At 43.2% G+C, this 22,697-nt stretch overlaps 1 protein-coding gene across 1 annotated transcript; it reads right to left on the bottom strand.

Annotated features, from left to right (window-relative positions):
- Nucleotides 1–2: 2 nt before the first annotated feature.
- Nucleotides 3–16,013, bottom strand: KY (kyphoscoliosis peptidase). Its single transcript, XM_061556623.1, has 6 exons — nt 15,498–16,013; nt 11,539–11,653; nt 11,226–11,343; nt 9,126–9,308; nt 5,130–5,320; nt 3–3,427 (listed from the first exon to the last, which is right to left on the bottom strand). The coding sequence occupies exons 1-6, from the start codon at nt 16,008–16,010 to the stop codon at nt 2,466–2,468; spliced, it is 2,082 nt and encodes a 693-aa protein (XP_061412607.1). The 5' UTR covers nt 16,011–16,013; the 3' UTR covers nt 3–2,465.
- Nucleotides 16,014–22,697: the final 6,684 nt, after the last annotated feature.

Below are 22,697 nucleotides of genomic sequence, written 5' to 3' on the forward strand. Positions count from 1 at the left end.
TTTTGAAGTTTATCCGTAGGAGACGATGCACAAGCATACAAGTTCAGAATTAATATGGTCACCAAAACAACAAAAGCAAAACTAATCAATGACAGCAACGAAGCAAATAGAAATTAGTGCAAAAACATGTCACGTGAGAAATCAAAGATATTGCAAAAACAAATCAGTGTTAAATAATATTCGATCGTGTAAATCGGCTTATCAGATTATATTTCAACGGATCGTCGTAAAATTGCAAATTAAGTTACAGAAGTATACTACAGATACGGTGACAGTTGAACTGATATGTAAACAATGATATGCCTTATGCATTTGATTATTAAATATAGATCAGCATATGCAGCCAGCCCAGGGCAATACTATACTGTCTCTCACCATCTCATCACAACTATTGCCTCTTAGATACGATGGCTACTTGTAAACTGCATACGACTACATCACGTATATACTCGGGTTGTTCAACGATAACCGCAATTGATTATTGGTTTAGAATGCCAGGAACAAGTAACCGACCCCAGTGGAATCCGAAGTCATAAATGCACCGATTGGCACGTGCGAACGTCCCAAATGGCACTACGGCCAAAGCCACCGCGTGCCACGTTTGCCCTCGTTTCTCAGTTTAATAAAAAGACAAAGGCGCAACCCTGCGCTTGCTCGCTCACGCCAATGCTGGCAGTAGGGCCTCGAAACTCGAGAGGGCAATTTTGCCTATTTTCAACGCTGACCGGATGTGTTCGTAAGAGTATTGGACGTACCCAGACTTTACCCCACCATATGCGTCCTGCCTTTGTTTCAAATGGAATCGCACGTCCTGCGAGCCGCGTGAGCCGTCAACTCCACTGTGTCTCATTTTAAAGGTTCCGTTTGTTCCGCTTCATTGATAGACATTTCTATCCTTGCGAAAACCGGTCACGTTACTTTATTCCACATGGATACCGGTAACGAACAAAAATAAGCGTTTAACAACCCGATAGGATATACAAGAACAGAAATACAGCATGAAAGTTACATTTCGACATTTATATGTATCCGTTTAATATAAGTAACGTGCGTTTGAAGTTACATTCAATTATTATATAGTATACTACTGTATACTAGATAATAATCAGTGTACGTGTATAGTATATACGTGTGTATCGCGATCAGCACTTTCCCCAATAGTCTGTTGAAGTCTGCAGGGGGTTCTTTGTCTTGTTGTGGAACCCACTCACAACATGCAGAGCACAGTACAATCGCCGCAAACATAGTCGGTGCATATAAACGTGCGATCAGGGTTGCCACCTCTAAGGTACAAAAAACGGGGATAGATCTTGGGAACAAGAATATCAAACAAGAGCAGCAGAGAAGAACTGCATGGTAAATGCATTGTTCTGGCCGATGGGTTATTATTAAGTTACTGACAAAAACAGGGACTTTTAATGTTGCGGGAAGACCGACAGATTTCCCAGGACAGATACAGGTACTGGTACCTCAAAAAAGTGAACGATCCTGGGAGCTCCGAGAAAGGTGGCAACCGTTTGTGGGACGCAAGAGTGAGTCGTGTGGGATGTGGCTTGCCAATGATCGCTGCGTTTGCAGAATTGTCTGCAAAGCAGCCCTCACGCACCCGCTGCGTTTACTGGCAGTCCATATGAATTACGTGGGATTTCTCACAGAATAATGTAACAAATATAAATGAATATCTACATACCACCATGACTGCATAATAAACACATTATCTCGGTTGTCTAAGCTTGTTCAGAAGCTGATGTCGTCGAGCATTAATACATACTTTCAATATTAAAACAAGAATGACCAACAATAAACTACAGCTGAACTACTCTCATCCACAACTTTCATTTCCTTGACTTTTTAACGCGGGCTTGAGTCAGTTACATTTGAATCCTCTTATCCGTGTATTGGGGCAGTGATTTACTGTTCATGTTTTTAAAAATACGAGAAGCTGAGTCGAAATTGCATCCAATTTTGTCTGAGTTTCCCACAAATAAAAGCATAGAGGTTAGCATCGACACTCACTGTGAACAAGGTGTGTGCACTGCCAGAAGTGCACACACACTGATCTTGTAAATGTTCATGTTATGTTTGTGTAAGAGTTAACTTGATAATAAGTAGCCTAATAGGCATTTCATCATGCAATATTTTATGATATGCACCTATTATGCAGATGTGTTGAATGCACTAGTATTTTATTCATTATTTGTGATGTATTCGACTGCCGATTTCAATGGATAAGAAAAGCTGAGTGGCAAATTCAACCGATTATTCAAAAGTGTATGGAAAATTAATCATGTACAACGAGAATTTTACTACAGATAACGGAATGGAAATTGTGCTTAGCTGAATGTATTTACAGTTTATCGTGAATAAGAGGGGCTTCACTGTAGATGCGTTTAATTAGCTCTATATACATGATATAATTTCAGAATTTAAATTATTCTCCATTATGAAGACTTGTGTTTTTGACGTCATTCCACGTCATATGACAATATGTACTGATACATCCTAGATCTTGAGTTTAACATCGCCATCACGTTGACTGTTGATTTAACACCTCCGGTAGTGATTTCTCCGTGCCACATTTCACTTTGTTCACTGGATCCTTGTTCAAGGGCTACCCGAGAGCTACCGCCTCCTGATGTCTCAACCACCACCTCGACAGCAGTCGGGACACTCACAGCAAACTGCACCTTGCGGTCTGGTGGCAGCACGCCAGCCAGAGGCTCAATGAGCACACATCCCAGATCACTCCAATTGCCGTAAGTTTGAGGAAATGGTGGCCAAGAAAATGCCTTCATTTGTGCGGAGCACACAATCACATAATCACAGAGAAAATTAAAGCTTTGGGCTTCGGGTGATGTATTTTCAAAAATCTGCAATTGGTAGTTGCCAGGCTCAGGGAGGCGAACGACTAGCGAGATCTCATTCGGAGTGTTTCTGATAATGACATGATTAGCGCACTTCTTTCCTGATTTATCGATTAGACTGGCCGTGAAATTTACACACTGATTGGCAGACTTTTGAAAAGCAACTTCACATCTTCCATCAGGTGTGTAAATAATTGGAGAAGGCTGACTGGGGGAATGCAGGCCCAATGCCTCAGTCTTTAACCCAGGCCCACAATGATGACTCAATTGCAGCATTTCTACAGGGTTAATGCCAGGATTTTCACAGTGAATCTTAAAGGAACACACACAGTCCAAACTGTATTTACCACTTTTGTTGGCCTCTGCTGCAAATATACTCAAGTTGTAATCACCTCGCTGAGGTGGGAAAATGTGCAGCTTCATATTATCTCTTTGAATGCTCATAAGACCATGTGATTTACTAAGTTTAGTGCTTTCACTTTTTGTTTCTACTTTAGTTAGCGTGTAGGAGTATTCCAGTGGACCCTTGCTGTTTACAACCATTACCTCAGCCACTCCATTCACTGCAAAGGAAAACCAAAAATAGCAATTTAAATACATTTTATACTCAAAGTATAATATATTTTTGTCAAATTTATCAAGACATATATTACAACTCCTATATAGGACGAACATATTTGCAACAGCAACAACATATTGCAGTACATTTCAGGATAAACACTATAAAATAGAGGTTTGAATCTATGCATTGTATTATTAGGAAGCCACTGGAGCTATGCACTTTTAAATCTACGTTAAAAAACTAATTTCTTTAGAACTGATTATTGTGTTTAGTTTGTTGTCTTTCCCCCTCACCTCCGGTTAGCACGGTTGTTCACGTACGGTGCAAAAATAGTTCAACATATATACAAAGTATTTATTTTTACGTTAATTTGCTAGCTTTATCTAATTTTAACACGAAATGAGATGGGTGTAAATTAAACCCAGTGTTAAAACTAGAGGCCGACCGAATTTCGGTTTTGGTTTCGGCGCAAAAAGTTGCCAAATGATCACTTTCGGCATACTTTCGGTTTCGGCCAAAAGTACATTTTTTATCTTCTTGGTTCTTTCGGTAAAGTCACGTAGAAGGGAAGTAATAAAATAAAATAATGTTAAGGCGCTCTTGCACCTCCAACGCAGCGTATATATAAGCTCCTAGCTTGGTAGTGTCTCATGCTTCACCTGAAGACGGCTGCTTGCGTTGTAGCCGAAACGTCGTGAGAATTATTTTATTTTATTATGTTTTATTTTTATTATTTTATTACTTCTCTTCTACGTGACTTTACCGAAAGAACCAAGAAGATGGATCCCTGCAGTCACGAAAGCTTTAAATCGTACATTTTTAACTTTCGGTCTGGTTTCGGTTTCAGCCGAAACTGATATTGACTTTCGGTCGTCAACCGAAGATCTATTTTTAGAATGTAGCGCGAGTGCTAAGTCTACTAGCCGGTCAGTCGGCGCTAGGCAATCCTATGCGATAAGCTGCATACACACACACGTCAGCAGCAGCTTGCGAGCGAGGTTACAGCCGCAACCACGGTCTGGGGCCGTCAATAAATGACGTCACGCACCTAGACGGGGGGGCGGGGCAGCGACTGAGTAGCGATTCGCGAGCTGCGCTACGAACCCGGTGGCCCGAGTTCGATTCGCGCCCACGGCCGGTGACGATTATTTGAACTGGTCCTGGGCCTCCCCTAGGTTGACCCAGCCTCAAACGAGTAAGTGGTGTGGTGTGTCAACATCGCCACTGGGGAGACAAAGGCGGCCGGCCGTGGTGAATCCAAGTCCCGGGCGAAGCCGGGTAGTAAAGCTAGAATTTCATAAATCTTGTGTTCGATAACTTCGGTTATATACCTTTCTGTTTCGGTCTTGGTCGAAAGTGAAGTTAAACTTTCGGTTTCGGCCGAAAGTCAATTTGTAACTTTCGGTCTGGTTTCGGTTTCGGCCGAAACCAGAAATGCAGTTTCGGTCGGCCTCTAGTTAAACCATGAGTGTGATGATCTTGGTAGCAATGGACAATGTATGCATTATCCTAATTCACTGCCACTTCTAGAACAATTTTTTCACAGATCAACTTTTAGATTAAATATTGAAAGACACCAATGAAATTGTGCCATTAGTTTGTGTCCAATGTAATTACACACCAGTGTACATATGAAAAAAACTATAATTTGAAGACCATTCACGATGGATATGGCTCAATATCCAGTTGTGCAAATCACTGACCTGTATTGACAATCCAATGGTCTGTCATCGCCAGCTTGAGTTCCAACTTAAAAAATTCGACCTCCTTCAGTACCCGATACTCAAAGTCTTCTCGACTAACAAGGTGCTCCATTAGCTGCCATTTTGAAATTTCAGGCCAGTGCGATTCTACAAATTGCTTTGGGTCCGTAAGAAAGTAAAATTCATTGTACCTGCATACAGTTATACGCATAACATAAATCAGGGAGGAAACAATCGAGTAGGTAAAATTATATTTAAGTTTATATCAGGTACCAAAATTATTTTCAATGTAAATAGATGATTGGGGAAATGGAGAAAGAGGCAACCCTAGAGGAGGTTGAAAAAGCAGTGAAGCCGATGAAATTAGGAAAGGGAACATGATTACTTGGCATTACTGATAAGATGCTGTAAAAAGGGGGTTATAAACACGTATGAGTAGTTGCACAAGGTAACTAAAGCTGCCTGGAATAGGCAACTCGGTGAAGGCAATCATCACACTTACATACTAGGGTTGGAATTTGTCTCCCATTGTTTAATGTTGTGTGTGAGTATTCACTAATGCCATGAATCAAAATAGCACAATATAAGGCCAAGGAATATAAATATTGACTTAAAACCATCGTGACTGCAGGAATTCATACTCTTTGGGTCTTTCAGGAATGTCACGTAGATAGAAAAATTATAAAATTATAAAAAATCATGACGCTTGGATCACAACACAAGCAATCGTCTTCAGGTGAAAAAATACAGCACGCGGACTGCTGAGGCAGGAAGAAATAGGAAGAAAGCAGTCTGCCTGCTGTATGTTCTCACCTGAAGACAATTGCTTGTGTTGCGATTGAAGAGTCGTGATTTTATTTTATTTTATAATTTTTCTATCTACGTGACTTTACCGAAAGACCCAAGGAATATATGAAAGTTCACATTAATTTGTGAGACTGGGGGTATGCAGCCACTCAATATCCATGCCTCAGGGTCGCTGCCTTCGGGCATGTGAAAATTGTGCACGTTATAAATTAGTATTATCATTTGTTTAGAACATTAAATACACCATGTGAGACTCATGAAACTTTGCCCATTTTCCAATGGTGACCTGGGTTACGTAAATACAACTTTCTAAAAAAATGTGAATTAGGATAAGTAACAAGGTGAATTTCACTTCAAAAGTGTAAATATATCGTTGTTGTGGTATGGATATTTTTCTTCATAGACACAATGCATTATCTATTATGTAAATTGTATGCAAATGTTCAATGAATATTATATATGTGAATGATATCTGAGCTCTTATACTCCACAGACATCAGGAAGGGATATAAAAGGTATCGTACAACAGTTTATAAACACGGTGCACTGAAATTACTATGAACATCCGCCAATCTCAAGATTCCATGGACAAATTTGGTCATGGATAAGGAAAAACTCAACTGAATTAGCCGAGCCATACATTTTCAACAAATTCTTACAAAAGGAAATCAATGGTTTGTGTAAAGAACATTTGGCCGCAGACCAAGACAATCGGTGATCTTGTTAAAAACAAATAGAAGCACGAGAAATAAACAACGTTGCGTTTAAGCTGAAGGAGGGATTTCACCACGATCTCAGGAACCTTAAGGTCACTGCGTTGACAGTGCAATAATCATAGCGAAGTAAAATGTTTAGTTCATACACAATCCAGGGAACGTTATTTAAGCTCCCTTAACTATATATCCCATCTCGTGGGCGTCGAGTAGGTGCCATACCCTGGCTTGCCATCAGGCAACACATTACTGCTAGTGTGGACTAATCTCCATCTATCCATCGCTATGGGATAGAGTGTTGCCCTCTCACCCATGTGGGTTTTCTTTGTGTGTTCCAGGTTTCTTTCTACATATAAACGCATTAATTCACTGAAAACACCTTCATACAGTGAGAGAAAAAGTATTTGATCCCCTGCTGATTTTGTACGTTTGCCCAATGACAAAGAAATGATCAGTCTATAATTTTAATGGTAGGTTTATTTGAACAGTGAGAGACAGAATAACAACAAAAAATCCAGAAAAACGCATGTCAAAAATGTTATAAATTGATTTGCATTTTAATGAGGGAAATAAATATTTGACCCCTCTGCAAAACATGACTTAGTACTTGGTGGCAAAACCCTTGTTGGAAATCACAGAGGTGAGACGTTTCTTGTAGTTGGCCACCAGGTTTGCACACATCTCAGGAAGGATTTTTGCAGATCTTCTCCAAGTCATTAAGGTTTCGAGGCTGACGTTTGGCAACTCGAACCTTCAGCTCCCTCCACATATTTTCTATGGGATTAAGGTCTGGAGACTGGCTAGGCCACTCCAGGACCTTAATGTGCTTCTTCTTGAGCTACTCCTTTGTTGCCTTGGCCGTGTGTTTTGGGTCATTGTCATGCTTGAATACCCATCCACGACCCATTTTCAATGCCCTGGCTGAGGGAAGGAGGTTCTCACCCAAGATTTGATGGTACATGGCCCCGTCCATCGTTCCTGTGATGCGGTGAAGTTGTCCTGTCCCCTTCGCAGAAAAACACCCACAAAGCATAATGTTTCCACCTTCATGTTTGACGGTGGGGATGGTGTTCTTAGGGTCATAGGCAGCATTCCTCCTCCTCCAAACACGGCGAGTTGAGTTGATGCCAAAGAGCTCAATTTTGGTCTCATCTGACCACAACACTTTCACCCAGCTGTCCTCTGAATCATTCAGATGTTCATTGATAAACTTCAGACGGGCATGTATATGTGCTTTCTTGAGCAGGGGGGACCTTGCGGGTGCTGCAGGATTTCAGTCCTTCACGGCGTAGTGTGTTACCAACTGTTTTCTTGGTGACTATGGTCCCAGCTGCCTTGAGATCATTGACAAGATCCTCCCGTGTAGTTCTGGGCTGATTCCTCACCGTTCTCATGATCATTGCAACTCCACGAGGTGAGATCTTGCATGGAGCCCTAGGCCGAGGGAGATTGACAGTTCTTTTGTGTTTATTCCATTTGCGAATAATCGCACCAACTGTTGTCACCTTCTCACCAAGCTGCTTGGCGATGGTCTTGTAGCCCATTCCAGCCTTGTGTAGATCTACAATCTTGTCCCTGACATCCTTGGAGAGCTCTTTGGTCTTGTCTATGGTGGAGAGTTTGAAATCTGATTGATTGCTTTTGTGAACATGTGTCTTTTATACAGACAACAAGCTGAGATTAGGAGCACTCTCTTTAAGAGTGTGCTCCTAATCTCAGCTCGTTACCTGTATAAAAGACACTTGGGAGCCAGAAATGTTTCTGATTGAGAGGGGGTCAAATACTTATTTCCCTCATTAAAATGCAAATCAATTTATAACATTTTTGACATGCGTTTTTCTGGATTTTATAGTTGTTATCCTGTCTCTCACTATTCAAATAAACCTACCATTGAAATTATAGACTGATCATTTATTTGTCAGTGGGCAAATGTACAAAATCAGCAGGGGATCAAATACTTTTTCCCTCACTGTATATGTACGTATGTGATTGTGGATTGTGCAGCCTTGTTAGGTGCCGTTTGCATGGAATGATGCGATAGAAAATTACTTTGATCATTGTGTATAATTGAATCTTATAGCGGGACCCCAGGGTCCTGAATAAACTGAAGTCAAAATCTTAATTAATTTTTTTTATTTTTGGCGACTGTCCCACCGCGCACATAAACGCCGTGACCCGCCTGGCGCGGATCATTCTGTGGTCATGTCGTCCAAGTGCAGCGAGGACGAATGCGCAGAAAAAAAATAAACTTTGATTAGTGCATCGTGTAGGGCTCATCGAGAGGAATATATTGCCGTATCGTTCGCCTTCAACAGACATAAAATGATGTCGCAACACAGTTTATGCGAGAGCTTATGGGACCCCGGGGTCCCGCCATAAGGTTCATATACAGATCATGTTTATTAATTGCCAATGTACTCCAGTGAGATTTTAAATCAAGAAAACCAGGAGTGTTGCTTGTGGTGTAATACGGCACCTGCGAGTAAAGCTTTGCGTTTCATCACTGACTGCACCAGCTCCCCAGCAGGCGTCCAGTAAATGCCAGCGACCGCCAATGCGAACAGCGTTCCAGGCATGATTAGAGTCCTCAAGTTGGAACGGTCCGTGCCTGAGGGTCTTGCCATATCCAATGACCTCTTCACACTCCACTCCTACATGCCTGTGTATAAACATGTGCATATGTCGACACAGAGAGAACATGCACTTATCAAGAACCGACTTGAAAACTATTTTGATCCGGGTAAAAAAGTAGGGCCATTTAACTAAAAACACGCATTCAATGATAATATAAAGTAAGGATGGCAATTTACAATTATAAAAAATCTGCTTCTTCAGGCATAACGATTAGTTACGCATGTTCTCTAATTCATGTGTTCCTCTTTCTGTCCCAGGTGCTTGGTCGATTGTTGTTGCATAGCCGGACCGTCAATGGATGTTGACAGCTTTGAAGCTGTGAATTGATCTTGACTCGTAATCTTCTTGCAAATGGCAAGTATGTCTAAATTATACGTTCACGTTTAAGTGTGGTGAGCCATGTGATGGCTTTTGGGAGTGGCGCGACTAAAACCGTTTAGTCGCAGGAGAGTGGGTGTAGAATGCAGTTTTACGATATGGTCCATTGTTTGCTTCGGGTGGCCAAAGTTTCAGTGCGTCATGTTTAATGTCCCACTTGGAAAAGAGGTGTGTGCAGCGACCAGCTGCTGTTCTCTAGTTGTTCGACGGAGCACCACAGTTTTATTGAAGATCAAAGCCGTGCGGAGCAGGGGTTGGGGTCCTTATTAAGACTTTTATTAGGAACCTCGGCAGAACTCCAGTGTTCGCCGGATGCCTTCAGTTGATCCCGCTTCATCCAATTGTCTCACGCGATCCCAGATTGGTCTCTGGCATCATAGACGAGTTCGTGGAGGATCTAGCTGGTCTTGGTGTAATGGGAGATCTACGCTTCCTCGGAGTTTTCCCAGGTGGTTTGATGTCTCGGCATCCCGCCATAGGTTTGCTGGCATAATATTGGCTGGAACGTAGAACCACTCAATGGGAGTGGATTCAGTTTGCCCGTTGTTGTTTGAAAGACACTTTTTTATCTGGGCGTCCAATTTATTTGATAAAATTGAGCCAATTCTTTTGTAAAATGTCTTTGTGAAATTGACTCAAAAATAGTTGTCATCTGGCCAAAAACACTACTTAATTAGGCCCCTTCTTTCGTATTCCAGAACAGTTCATATTTCACATGTTCATACAGTATTTACAACTACAATAAAAACAATTCTGTGAACCTGATAGGATGACAAGTCGGCGCAACGGGACGGTACCTAGGAGGTGGGGGCAGGGGGAGTTGGACTCGTTGCCCCAACCAAGTGGGAACCACGCGTAGGGGAGCGGGGGGGGAGTGACGATTTATATGGGAGGGAGAAGGGGGGAGGGGAAAGGTAACTAACGTACTGAGGCGAGGAGGAAGGGGGCTTTGTAAAAATCTCTAACCATGCGTTTGGATGTCTCCATGTGTCTGTGTAATTACACATCAGTAATTATAGTGGAGTGGCGCATGTTGAGAATTGTTTATATCTGTATTCGTAGATGATAACGTCACTTACCTCTCATACCCTTGTGTGCAGGACTTGGATTACATACTCATGATGCTCACTACAAACTGTTCATTTGACATCACACGATCATACACTTATTTTGCGATTGTATATCTGCATATAATTTTAACCAATGTCATTGCATAGTAATTTCCCTCGAGTTTTAAGACATTTAAAAAAAACATAAACATATGATAGTTAAATCTTGATTTTAAGCTTTCGTGACTGCAGGAATCCATACTCTCTGGTTCTTTCGGTAAAGTCACGTAGGTAGAAATAAAATATTATTTTTCTATCTACGTGACTTTAAAAGAACCAGAGAGCATATGGTAGCTATATAATGTGAACGTAAACCCTCATTTGTTCATAAATTACATTAATGATTATGCAAAGTGAAATGCATATTACAATAAATAAAATTATGAAAAATATATCAAGTTGCTCTAAAATAACTATTGTTCACAAAATAAGTTGCATTTAGTTTGAAATAAAACCTGCACATCTCATAGACAAGCCCAGCATATCCAGCACAGATAGCGGTCCGTGAGCTGAGGACGTCTTCCTTTTTGTAGTGAGACTTGCTTTTTCCAAACCAATATTTCACATCGTATTCTATGGAGACATATTTATACGTGATTATAGCATTGTGGTAATGACATTAATTTGTACTGACATAGCAAGTAAATACATCTGTTGCAAGTCAGATTGTTATATCTCTCTCAGTCCTCCACACATAGCATGAGAATAGCTTTATATCATTTATATATATTTTTAGAAAAGTGTAATAAATGCGGTGTGTATGCTCACCGATGTTGTGGCACACCCATATCCAAATTGCTCGGAGCTTCTCCAACTCAGTCTGAGTGTCTTGTGTAATCATCTCAACTATTTTTGTTGTGGAATATGATCGGGGAAAGTCCATCTGCAGGTTATAAGGGGACAAGGTTTCTTATATCGCAGTAAGGAAGTGTGTGTTTCTTCACGAGGGAATAAAATTGGAGTAAGCAGAAAATAAATTGATAGTCATAATCTTGGATCGGAATACTAACTAACCATATTGACTAATTAACAATTAATTGCTTTAGAAAATCATATATAAAATAGATTCACCTTAATACACGAATCTAATATGCAAATCACAACCAATCAACCAGCATTCGACTGATCACCTTCATGGCTGTCCTGATGATGTCAAGGCATCTACTTAAGGACCTGGTCCAAGAAGCTCTTTCACACAATGCTTGATATCTCCAGTGAAACGTCGTACAAAATTGTAAAAATGTAGCTTGTAATTCAACATTCCGGTTTCATTTCTAAACCAAATCATTAGGCACATTTTCCCACGTGACATATTGATTTGATTGGCTCTCTCCGGCGTTTGAGGGCTACAGTTAAACATTGGAATTATGACTACACGATGTAAGTTAAAATAAACTAGCCGTACCTCCGATTAGCACAGTTCAATATTTGATCATTGTGAATTGTGGATAAGTATCAATAACAATTGTGGAGCACCTGAAGCTTCCACACAAACCCCAGGTGATGGATGGAGGAACGTCCACTTGTGGACTGCTCTGAATAGAGAAGAATGAGCCGTGGATCAACGGTTATGCAGAAACAGAAGATTTCTGTTCATAACCAACCAATTGCGGGACCAATGCCTCATTAGATATTATGATGGACACTAGCCAATCCCTTTGGGGTGCTTATGGTCTTGAGAAACTCCATAGTGAAGGCTAGAAACAGTCTTTGCATGGGTTTATGGAATATAATAGCTACGTTGCAGACAACAACACTCAGGTTTGTTTAAAACATGATCATTTATAACGTTGAAATCCTGGGAAGAAGTGAATACATATGGCCTGGAAGCGATTAATTGTTTTTTGGAACAATGACAAAACAGAAGGAATTGCTCGCAATCTCAGAAAACTGTCTGCAGTAACACGGTGTTCCTTCTGTTTTATGGTGTCAGCTGGCCAGCTTATCAAGTAATATTTTGGAAAGTGCGTGCTTCCAGCATACGTGCCATTTTACGCTGTAAAATGTAATTTCCCAAAGGATCTTGCCACACCTCCAGCACGAATATTACTTCAATCACCCATGATGCCATCAGGTCCTGCCTATAAAAGGCACCACCACACGGCACAACTCAGATGATTTTTTTGCCGGCAGCCTGCAAGCATCTTCTGAACATGGCTTGGTGATAATCTATGCATCCGTGCTTCCTATGCTTCACTTTGGAGGGTGAACACTTTCAGTTCCAAGTTGTTCCCTTGGGACTCACATCCCAGTGAACATGGTCACCCTTCTGTGCAAAGATGGCACGAGCCTCTTCGCCTACCTGAATGATAATTTGGAGTGATTGTTGCATCGATCATGGCAGTATCTTCACAATTCTTCATTATTTAGACATTGTGATTACTTAAATTGCCACTATCCTTGTAGACTATCCACCAAAGGCTACCGGCCTAATTTTAAGTATGACATTTCGCTGATAGTTACAACTAGTATCATTAGGCAGTAGCTGGAATGATAACGTCTTACCCATTTAAATGTTGCTCTTCAACACATTGGTGTTGCAAAGCAGTAATACATTGCCACGTTTGTTCACGTGACAACTTTATTAATTGGCTGTGTCGGGTGGAGGAGGGTTTATGACATTGTATTTACGTGATCTAACCCAAAAAAATAAATTTAAGAATCCTAATATTGGTCACAAAAGCCTAAGTACTAAAATGTCCCAAACACGTGAATTTTTCCGACACACTGGTGTGGTCATATCGGACTCGACTTGCTACTTCCTGTGCCAACTCATACTACAAAAACCTTAAGGCTATATACCCCCTAACAATCCATGAAGTGATTTCACAATCGCCTTGTAAAACGTGGTAGAACTCTACAATTCCATCCCATATGCTGTGTTTAACTAATTGGCACTCATCAAACTCCACAATGTCTCCTCTGTTGCCCCTTCCCGTTGTTCAATGGTGAATTATAGGCAATTAAATCCTCAGTCCAATACTTCTGAGTGCCTCTGGATGACAAATCTTTCATGTGCAGGCCTTCAAGCATCACCGACGGGTTATTGGAGAGTCACTGCAAACTGCCAAAATTACCTTTTACTTTTCGCTTATTGAGGCTGGTAGAAAGAACCCCAGGATTCTCTTTTGACCCAAGACCTCTATTTTACCAATTATCTGCCCCTTTGTTACAAACATCTTTTGCTTAAGTCCGACCTGTTATCACCTGCCTTAAAAATAGCAGCCATTACCCCTGTGCTTAAAAATAAACAATTCTGGACCAGGACAGTTCTGTTCACTAGAGGCCAATCTCAAATCTTACATTTCTATCTAAAATGATTAAGCAGTGTCGCAAATACAAAATCCCCTAGCTCTAAGTGATGTCATGGAACCCTTACAATCTGGTTTCAGGCTAATGCACATTACAGAAACATCCCTGGTCAAGGTGGGTAATGATCTATTCATGGCTGCAGACCCCAGTTCTATCAGTATCCTCATCCTCCTTGACCTTTGTGCAGCATTTGACATGGTTTTTCGCTTGATCCTTTTAAATTGCCTGTAAAGCAACTTTGGCATACTGGTGCTCCAATGGTTCAGGTCGTACCACTATAACCGGCAACCATTTGTTACTCTGGGAATTTGAAATTTATTTTGGTGCTGTCTCATCTGGTGTCCCTCAAGGTTCCGTCCTGGGGCCCCTGCTATCCTGCATCTACATTATTCCACTTGGTAAAATCTTTTGTCGATTCGGTATTGACTATTATATGTATGCTGATAACGTACAAATATATTTACACACCAATTCAGACCCTTGTCATCTGCCTCCTCTCATCACCACTTGGTTGGCTGAAGCTACCTCCTGGTTGCAGTGTAATTTCCCGCAACTCAACGGCAACAAAATTGGGGTGAAGCTTCTCAGCTCCCCAAGTCGACTGCACAGAGTTGGCCCGTCAAACCCATTTAACCTGCTGCTTGGTAATCATAACATTTTTGTTTCATTCCTGGTAAAAAAAAAACAACCTCTGTGTCATCCTGAACTCTGCTCTGTCTTTCAAAGTGCATGTAAAAAATGTTATACTTGTTTGCATAACATTGTTCGGGTAGTATTCTACCTCTCCATCTGTGATGCAAATAATTTGATCCATGCATTCATCCACTCTCGGGTTAACTATTGTAATGCCCCCCTGTTCGGCCTGGCGGAAAGGGTCCTTAACGGATCACAACGTGTTCAGAATGCAGCAGTCCGATGTCTATCGAGAACTTCTTCTTCCGAACAAATATCCTCAGTCCTGACCTCCTTGCACTAGCTTCTGGTAAGGCACAGAATGGATATGTAGATTCTAATATTAATCGCTAAAGCGTTAAGAGGGCTTGCACAGACCTACAATCATGACCTATTAAATCCTCAAGCACCATTTTTTTGAACGGCACTTTATAAAACGAATGTATTATTATGGCTGTCCCACAGCACATGACATTTTTTACCACCATCACATAAATATTCAGACTGCTGTGTGCAGATGTCACATCCATTGGCACAGCAGTTGCCACAACTGAACCACACTTTCAGCAGAAAGCTGTAATTGCTTTGCATTTGGATAGCATAAACAGTGTAGGTGAACCTTATGGGATCCTTAAATAATTATACTATACATTTTTCGAAAGCCATTGTATGCATATGTTGTTAACTGAAATATAAATTTTAATTTTAAATACACACATACAACTGAGTGCACAAGTACTTACTTTGATAACACGCTGGTCAAGATTTTTAAAAATGTCAAGGTTTGGAACAGGACTCTTCCACTGTTGAAACTCTGTGACTTTTTTGATAGGGACATCTTTAACATCTTTGTGTTTCAGACCTGCTTCAGAATAACCCTTTACACTCTGTGCCTTGTCAATTTGGCGACCTTGGTTTACGTTATTGATGTCGCAAGCATGAAGTTCCAGCTCGGTCTGTGCAACCTCTTGACGCGTCCGTTTATTCGTTATGCTCACAGAGGGAATCTCCACGGACGTTTTATCAATTCTATTATTATTTTTGCCTCCCTGGAAACCTGACTGCCGACTTGTACTCTTCCCCCTGCTCTGAATGTCAACTTTACTAGACTTTGAGACGTTTTCTTCAGATTGTTGAACTTCGAATGCAGTGTTGACCACGCCATCTTTTCGGTTGCTGGTAGGGAGCTTGGAATCGATGGAGTTTCTCTTGAGACAGGGGCAGCAGCAGCAATACCTGCTCCAGCAGCATCCCATGGCTGTACTTTCAACAGTAAAACTGGCGTCACACTTCCTGGGCAACTGCTTTTGTATCCGTTCCCATGCAAATCTATAGTTTACCCAACACCCCCTTGTCTCTGCTGTCAAAAGGAAGCAATCTGACAAGTAAACCCCCACAGATGCACACAAATAGAGTGGGTACACTAAAGAGCCACGTAGCAGTTCATGTGTTCAATGTGCATAGTACCTTTAAGGTGACATTGCGACATTCCTGTAAGTGCATACACATCCGTATTTGGCTGTGATTGTATCAATGGTGTAGTCTAGCCAGAATGGCTCGGAATGCTTGTCTGGTTTGTTCTTGTGTAGAATAGTGTATTGCTGTACATACCATGGCATTACATTTGTAAACGAGAACATGTTACGTTCTCTAATACGTCACAGTATAGGATATATATAAAACTAGCGGAAGTACCCGGCTTTGCCCTGGTGAAAAATATATTTCTTAAAATCCTTACATATATATACACAGATACTAAGGTATTGTCAAAGCCCGGTGGGCTGTTTGTACATTTCTCCACCAACAAATATATAAGAGGCTTTCACAAGTCCAAAAAGTTGTAGAAAGTGTGGGGTAAATAGTTGATGTCAAAAGGTTTCCGAAAATTGTGGTCTCCCCCCCCCCCTCAAAAAATATCTTTACCCCTCGTAGGTATATATACTAACAACACCTTACATACAACAGATGAAGTGGTATCTATTGACTCTGTAGTAGTATCTACTGACTGTACCGTAGTATCTACTGAGCCAGTAGTAGCTACTGACTGTGTAGTAGTATTTAGTGACTGTAATAACTACTGACCATAGTAGTATTTACTGGGCCTACAGTAGTATCTACCGACTATATACTCGTAACGACTAACTGTATAGTATCTGCTGACTCTATAGTTGTATCCACTGACTATAGTAGTAACTACTAACTCTATAGCAGTATCTACTCACTCTATAATAGTATCTACTGACTCTAGTAGCTACTCACCATGGTAGTATGTACTGACTGTATAGTAGTATATACTGACTGTAGCAGTATTGACTGACTGTAGTGGTATATACTGACTGTTTTAGTATTTAGTATAGCGGTATCTACCAACTCGATAGCAGTATCTACTATCACTACAGCAGTGTATACCGACTGAGGTCGTACCTGCTATCACTACAGCAGTGCACACTGCTGTGTTGGTACCTGTTATGATTACAGCAGTGCATATTGTGGTGGAACCTGCTATGATTACAGCAGTGCATACTGCTGTGGTGGTATCTGCTATGATGAGAGGAGTACATATTGTGGTGGTGGTACCTGGTATGATAACAGAAGTACATACCGAGTGTGGTGGCACCTGCTATGACGACAGCAGTACATACTGTGGTGGTACCTGCTATGATGACAGCAGTGCATATTGACTGTACTCATCATTCACCCTCACCATTCACCACTCACAACTCACCCTTACCACTCATCCTCAGCACTCACCACTCCCACTCACTATTCACCATTCACCCTCACAACTCACCACTCACCAATCTCCCTCACCAATCTCCCTCACCACTCACCCTCACCACTCACCCTCACCACTCACCCTCACCTCACCACTCACCCTCACCACTCACCAATCACCACTCACCCTCACCACTCACTCTCACCACTCACCCTCACCACTAACCCTCACCACTCACCCTCACCTCACCACTCACCCTCACCACTCACTAATCACCACTCACCCTCACCACTCACTCTCACCACTAACCCTCACCACTAACCCTCACCACTCTCCCTCACCACTCTCCCTCACCACTCACTCTCACCGTTCACCTTCACCATTCAGCCTTACCACTCACCCTCACCACTCACCCTCACCACTCACCGTCACAACCACCACTCACCCTCACCACTCAACCTCACCCTCACTACTCACCATTCATCCTCACCAATCACCACTGACCAATCACCACTCACCACTCTCCACTAATCCTCACCACTCAACCTCACCACTCACCCTCAAAACTAACCACTCTCTCACCACTCACCCTCACCACTCAGCACTCACCCTCACCACTCACCCTCACCACTCACCCTCACCACTCACGCTCACCACTCACCCCTCACCGCTCACCACTCACCCATCACCACTCACAACCGCCACTCACCCTCACCACTCACCCTCACCACTCACCCTCACAACAACCACTCACCCTCACCGCTCACCACTCACCACTCATCCTCACCAATCACACCCTCACCAATCACCAATCACCGCTCACCCACACTGCTCACCCTCACCACTCACCACTCACGCTCACCCTCACCACTCACCCCTCACTAATCACCACTCATAACCGCCACACACCCTCACCACTCACCACTCACCCTCACCACTCACCCTCACCACTCACCCTCACTACTCACCACTCATCCTCACCAATCACACCCTCAACAACCACAACTCACCTCACCACTCACCCTCACCACTCACCACTCACCCTCACAACAACCACTCACCCTCACCGCTCACCACTCACCCTCACTATTCACCCTCACCACTCACCACTCATCCTCACCAATCACACCCTCACCAATCACCACTCACCCTCACTGCTCACCCTCACCACTCCGGCGGTGATCCTGCCGGACATGCTGATTTCTGCTCCGGGTGGGCCTACCACGGCGACGGGGACACTTCACCCCGCTGCCCCTACAACCGCACCTCGGGCGCAATTGCAGGAGGGCTCGATGACGGGCCTCTTTGGGGAATGGGACGCTGGGGGTGACGGGCCTCCAACAGCGGCGGGCGGTTCCAGTCCCGCCGCTCCTAAAACCCCGTCACGGCCGCAGTCCGCACGGGGGGGCACCCCCGTGCAAGACGGCCCGGCGTTCGAAATCCCTTCCCTTTCGTTAATTGTTATTGTTCTTCTCTCCGTTGTCTTCTTATGCCGGTGTGTCATGTGTTGCTCGCATTATTGTTATTCTGTTGCAGCCGAGGTCGGCTGGTTTTTTCATCGGGGGGGGGGGGGGGGAGTGTAATGCAAGCAAGGACAGGGTGGGCGCTGCCTCCGCACCACTCACACGGGCCGGTGTATTGGAGAGGCGGAGCCTGGTCGTCGGGGTGAGTGGGGGGGGGAGACAGGGGCAGGATGAGAAGGTGGAGTTTGGGTCACGTGAGAGAGGGGATATAAGGGAGAGACGGAGGAGGAGCTGGGGAGAAGAGAGTGAACGACAGAGGGGAGCCACGCTGGCAGTGAAGGGAGAAGTGGCGCCATTGCCACGTGGTTGGGGCCGATAGGAGAGAGCCGGAGCGGGTGTGGGGGACCCGAAGGGCGGTGTGGCCCGAGCGGGTGAGGAAGAGCACACGGAGAGGCCGGAGGTGACGGCGTGGCGGGAGCCACACGGAGCGTGCGCGGGGCGTACGGCGACGGACAGAGAGAGAGAGCCACACGGAGCGTGCGCGGGGCGCACGGCGAGGGATCGGAGCGAGGACCAGCAGGTGAAAGGAAAAGAACCCAATAAAGGACCAACGGAGAGCGACAACGTGTGAAGGAGTCGTTTATTACACTTACATCAGAAGCTGACAGATATAATACCATAATAGGTTCCCCTTTATTCTGGCAACAAAATAGGTGTTAAGATGCTAAAAACCCAAACTGAAACCTTTTAGAAGGAATCATGTCTGCATTAACCACAATGCTTGTGGTCAGAATGCAAACAAAAAACATACTCTGATAATATTTTGGTACTGGCAAAGGAGGTCCCATGATGTAGATGCTAACCCCGAGCTCTCATTACTCTGATAGTGCATTGTCTTTGGGCTGTACGCCTTTTGGTGTCCTCTTGTCTAACACCGTTTGAGACGAGGCTCAAAAGAAAGCTGTCTCTGGTGTGGACCAATCAGTTTCAAGGACAATTCCGATTCCAAGAACACAGGATGAGATGTTACTATCCTTTGTGCAAGCACTTCCAAGAGTTCATGAACAGTGAACCTGGTGAAATTTGGGGAGCGCATCGTCATTATCATAGTGTGTTTCTTGTTTACATTCTGACCACAAACATTGTGGTTAATGCAGACATGATTCCTTGTAAAATTAGATTTGAAGCTTTCGTGACTGCAAGGATTCATACTCTTTGTTTTTTTCAGTAAAGTCACGTAGGTAAAAAATAAAATAAATTAAAACAACAAAAATAAATCACGACTTTTCGGGCACAACACAAGCGTCCTTCAGGTGGGGACAACGTAGCGAAAGCACAACCGCTTAAGTGTGTCTAAGAGATGGCTGTGACGAGGAATTATATAGTCGCGGGGGATGGAGGGAGGGGAGGAGCCATGGTGAGTGTATGGGCGATGTGAGGAACGGGGTGGGCGCAACGTACGGAGTTAAAACTAAAGCTTTGTGATTCCGGGGGCGGAAGTAGATAAGGAAGCTAAGATTAAGCAGCCTTTTGTTATGCTGCTGGGGGGGATATATTGTGCAAGCTGAAGACACTGTGTGGTAATGGTGATGGTAGTGTGTGAAGCTGGGGGTAACAGACTGAGAATATGGATATGATTATGAAAATAAATCTAAACTGGCTGTCTAGCAGTAAACTGCACGGCAGCTAAAGTTTGTTAACTTGGTTAATTACATCCTTCCAATTAATGCTCAATTTGAATCCATCATCTCGGTTGAAGTTATGTCTTTGTTTGTATATCTGAAAAATTATAAAGGCGCAAGCTAAACTTGCAAGCTCGAAATAACGTGTGGCAATGCTGATGGTAGTGTGTAAATCTGGGAGCAGAAGACTTTGAATATGGATATGAATATGAAAATAAATGTAAACTGGCTGTCTAGCAGTAAACTGCACGGCAGCTAAAGTTTAACTTGGCTAAATACATCCTTCCAATGATTGCTGAATTTGAATCCATCCTCTCGGTTCAAGTTATGTCTGTGTTTGTATATCTGGATGGCTTCATGGACAAATCTTTGGTAGTATCCAGGAGGCTTGCAGAGTACCTTGGTATCGGAGAACACAATGTCATGAGAACCAGCAGTATTATAACAGTGGTCAGCTACGGCCGAAGAATTTGTCCTGCCGTGCTTCAAATCCGACTTGTGCTCGCGAATGTGGTCAGAAATATGTCGTTTCGTTTCCCCGATATAACAATCACCACAGGTGCAACTCAGTTTGTAGACACCAGGGTACTGTAAGTCAGGAATGACATCCTTCACGGATGGGATCAGATCACCGATCTTGTGTACTGTACTGAATCGGACCTGGATCTTGTGTTTGTTTAGAATTTTGGAAATCTTTTTGGTAATGCCTGCTATGTATGGCAACGTAATGATTTTGATCAGAGTCTTAAGGGGTTGTTTCTCCACGGTGGGAGAAACAGCTTGGCAGATAGCACGGTCCGCGTATCATCTTGAGGGCCAGATGTACATGTTCCAATTCACTGGCCAGGTGGTGTTGGTCAGAGATGCAGTGGGCCCTATGGTATAGTGTTTTGATGAGGGAGTTCTTTTGTGCCGGATGGTGGTGGGAATCGGGCTTCAAGTAGGAATCTGTGTGGGTGGCCTACTTGTAGACTCGACACTAGTTGGGACAAGCAATGTCAGGATCAGCCTCTTGAGGAGCCTCGTGAATGAGACGACTGGGGGTCCACCACCCCTCCTCATGACGTGTCCTGCCTAAGCCTTCCTGATTTAAACAATTTGAATTCTAATTGCTGTACACGTGTTCATCTTCGCCGATACAAAGTTACATTACTAGAATATTTATATATATAAAAGTCAAAAATTGTGGGTTTATGGGTTTGTTTGTGGGTTGTGTGTGGTTGCGCTCTTGGCTCTCCAACGGTGGGGTTGACATAAAAAAAAATAGCCAGGTACCTTGCCGTAAGCCCCGCGGTCAGAAAGCGCTATTCCTTTTTTACATTCGTCAACTTTTAATTAGTTTAATTAGCGATTTTGTGAGATTTTTGTGCGCTTAACTATTATTTATTTATGACGCGTGCACGACCATACCAACTCACGCGCCTTTGGTGGGGGGAATGGCCCATGCCAAGTCGCACGCCTTCGGTGGGAGTCAGGGGGCCATGTTTTTTCGCGTAAAAAATGCTCTAAAAATACAGCGTTAAAAATGATAAAAAATACACTAAACACTAACTTAAATTCTTCACTATGTCATGTCCCCCCACCCCGATGCGTGCAGTTACTAATTTTTACAGTCAATAGATGCTAGCACTATAGGCAGGAGACCTTTTATTCATTTATTTATGACGCGCGCATAACCATATCAACTCACGCGCCTTTGGTGGGGGGAGGGGGGCATTTTCTTTCGCGTTAAAAATGCTATAAAAATACACTAAACGCTAAAACGTAAATTCTTCACTGTATGATGTCTCCCCTACCCCGATGCATGCAGTTATGACTACTATACAGTCGCTAGATGTAGCAGGTACCACCACAGTCGGTATGCACTGCTGTAACCATAGCAGGGACCACCGCACGGGACTAGGCCTCACCACGCCACTCTGTCCGGTGACCACTTTGTGCTATACAGTCGATAAATACTGCTATACAGTCAGCCTCTCTCGAGAAACGGTGCCTTAGCGCGGCGAGAGAGTTTGTGTACGTCTGAGAAGCTGATCGCTATACCGTCGAGAGCCTAGTGCTCTCAGAAGGGTCACCCAAGGC

The sequence above is a fragment of the Lethenteron reissneri genome, chromosome 22, assembly GCF_015708825.2.
Source record: "Lethenteron reissneri isolate LAM-NWPU_2019-01 chromosome 22, ASM1570882v1, whole genome shotgun sequence".
Lineage (NCBI taxonomy): Eukaryota > Metazoa > Chordata > Hyperoartia > Petromyzontiformes > Petromyzontidae > Lethenteron > Lethenteron reissneri.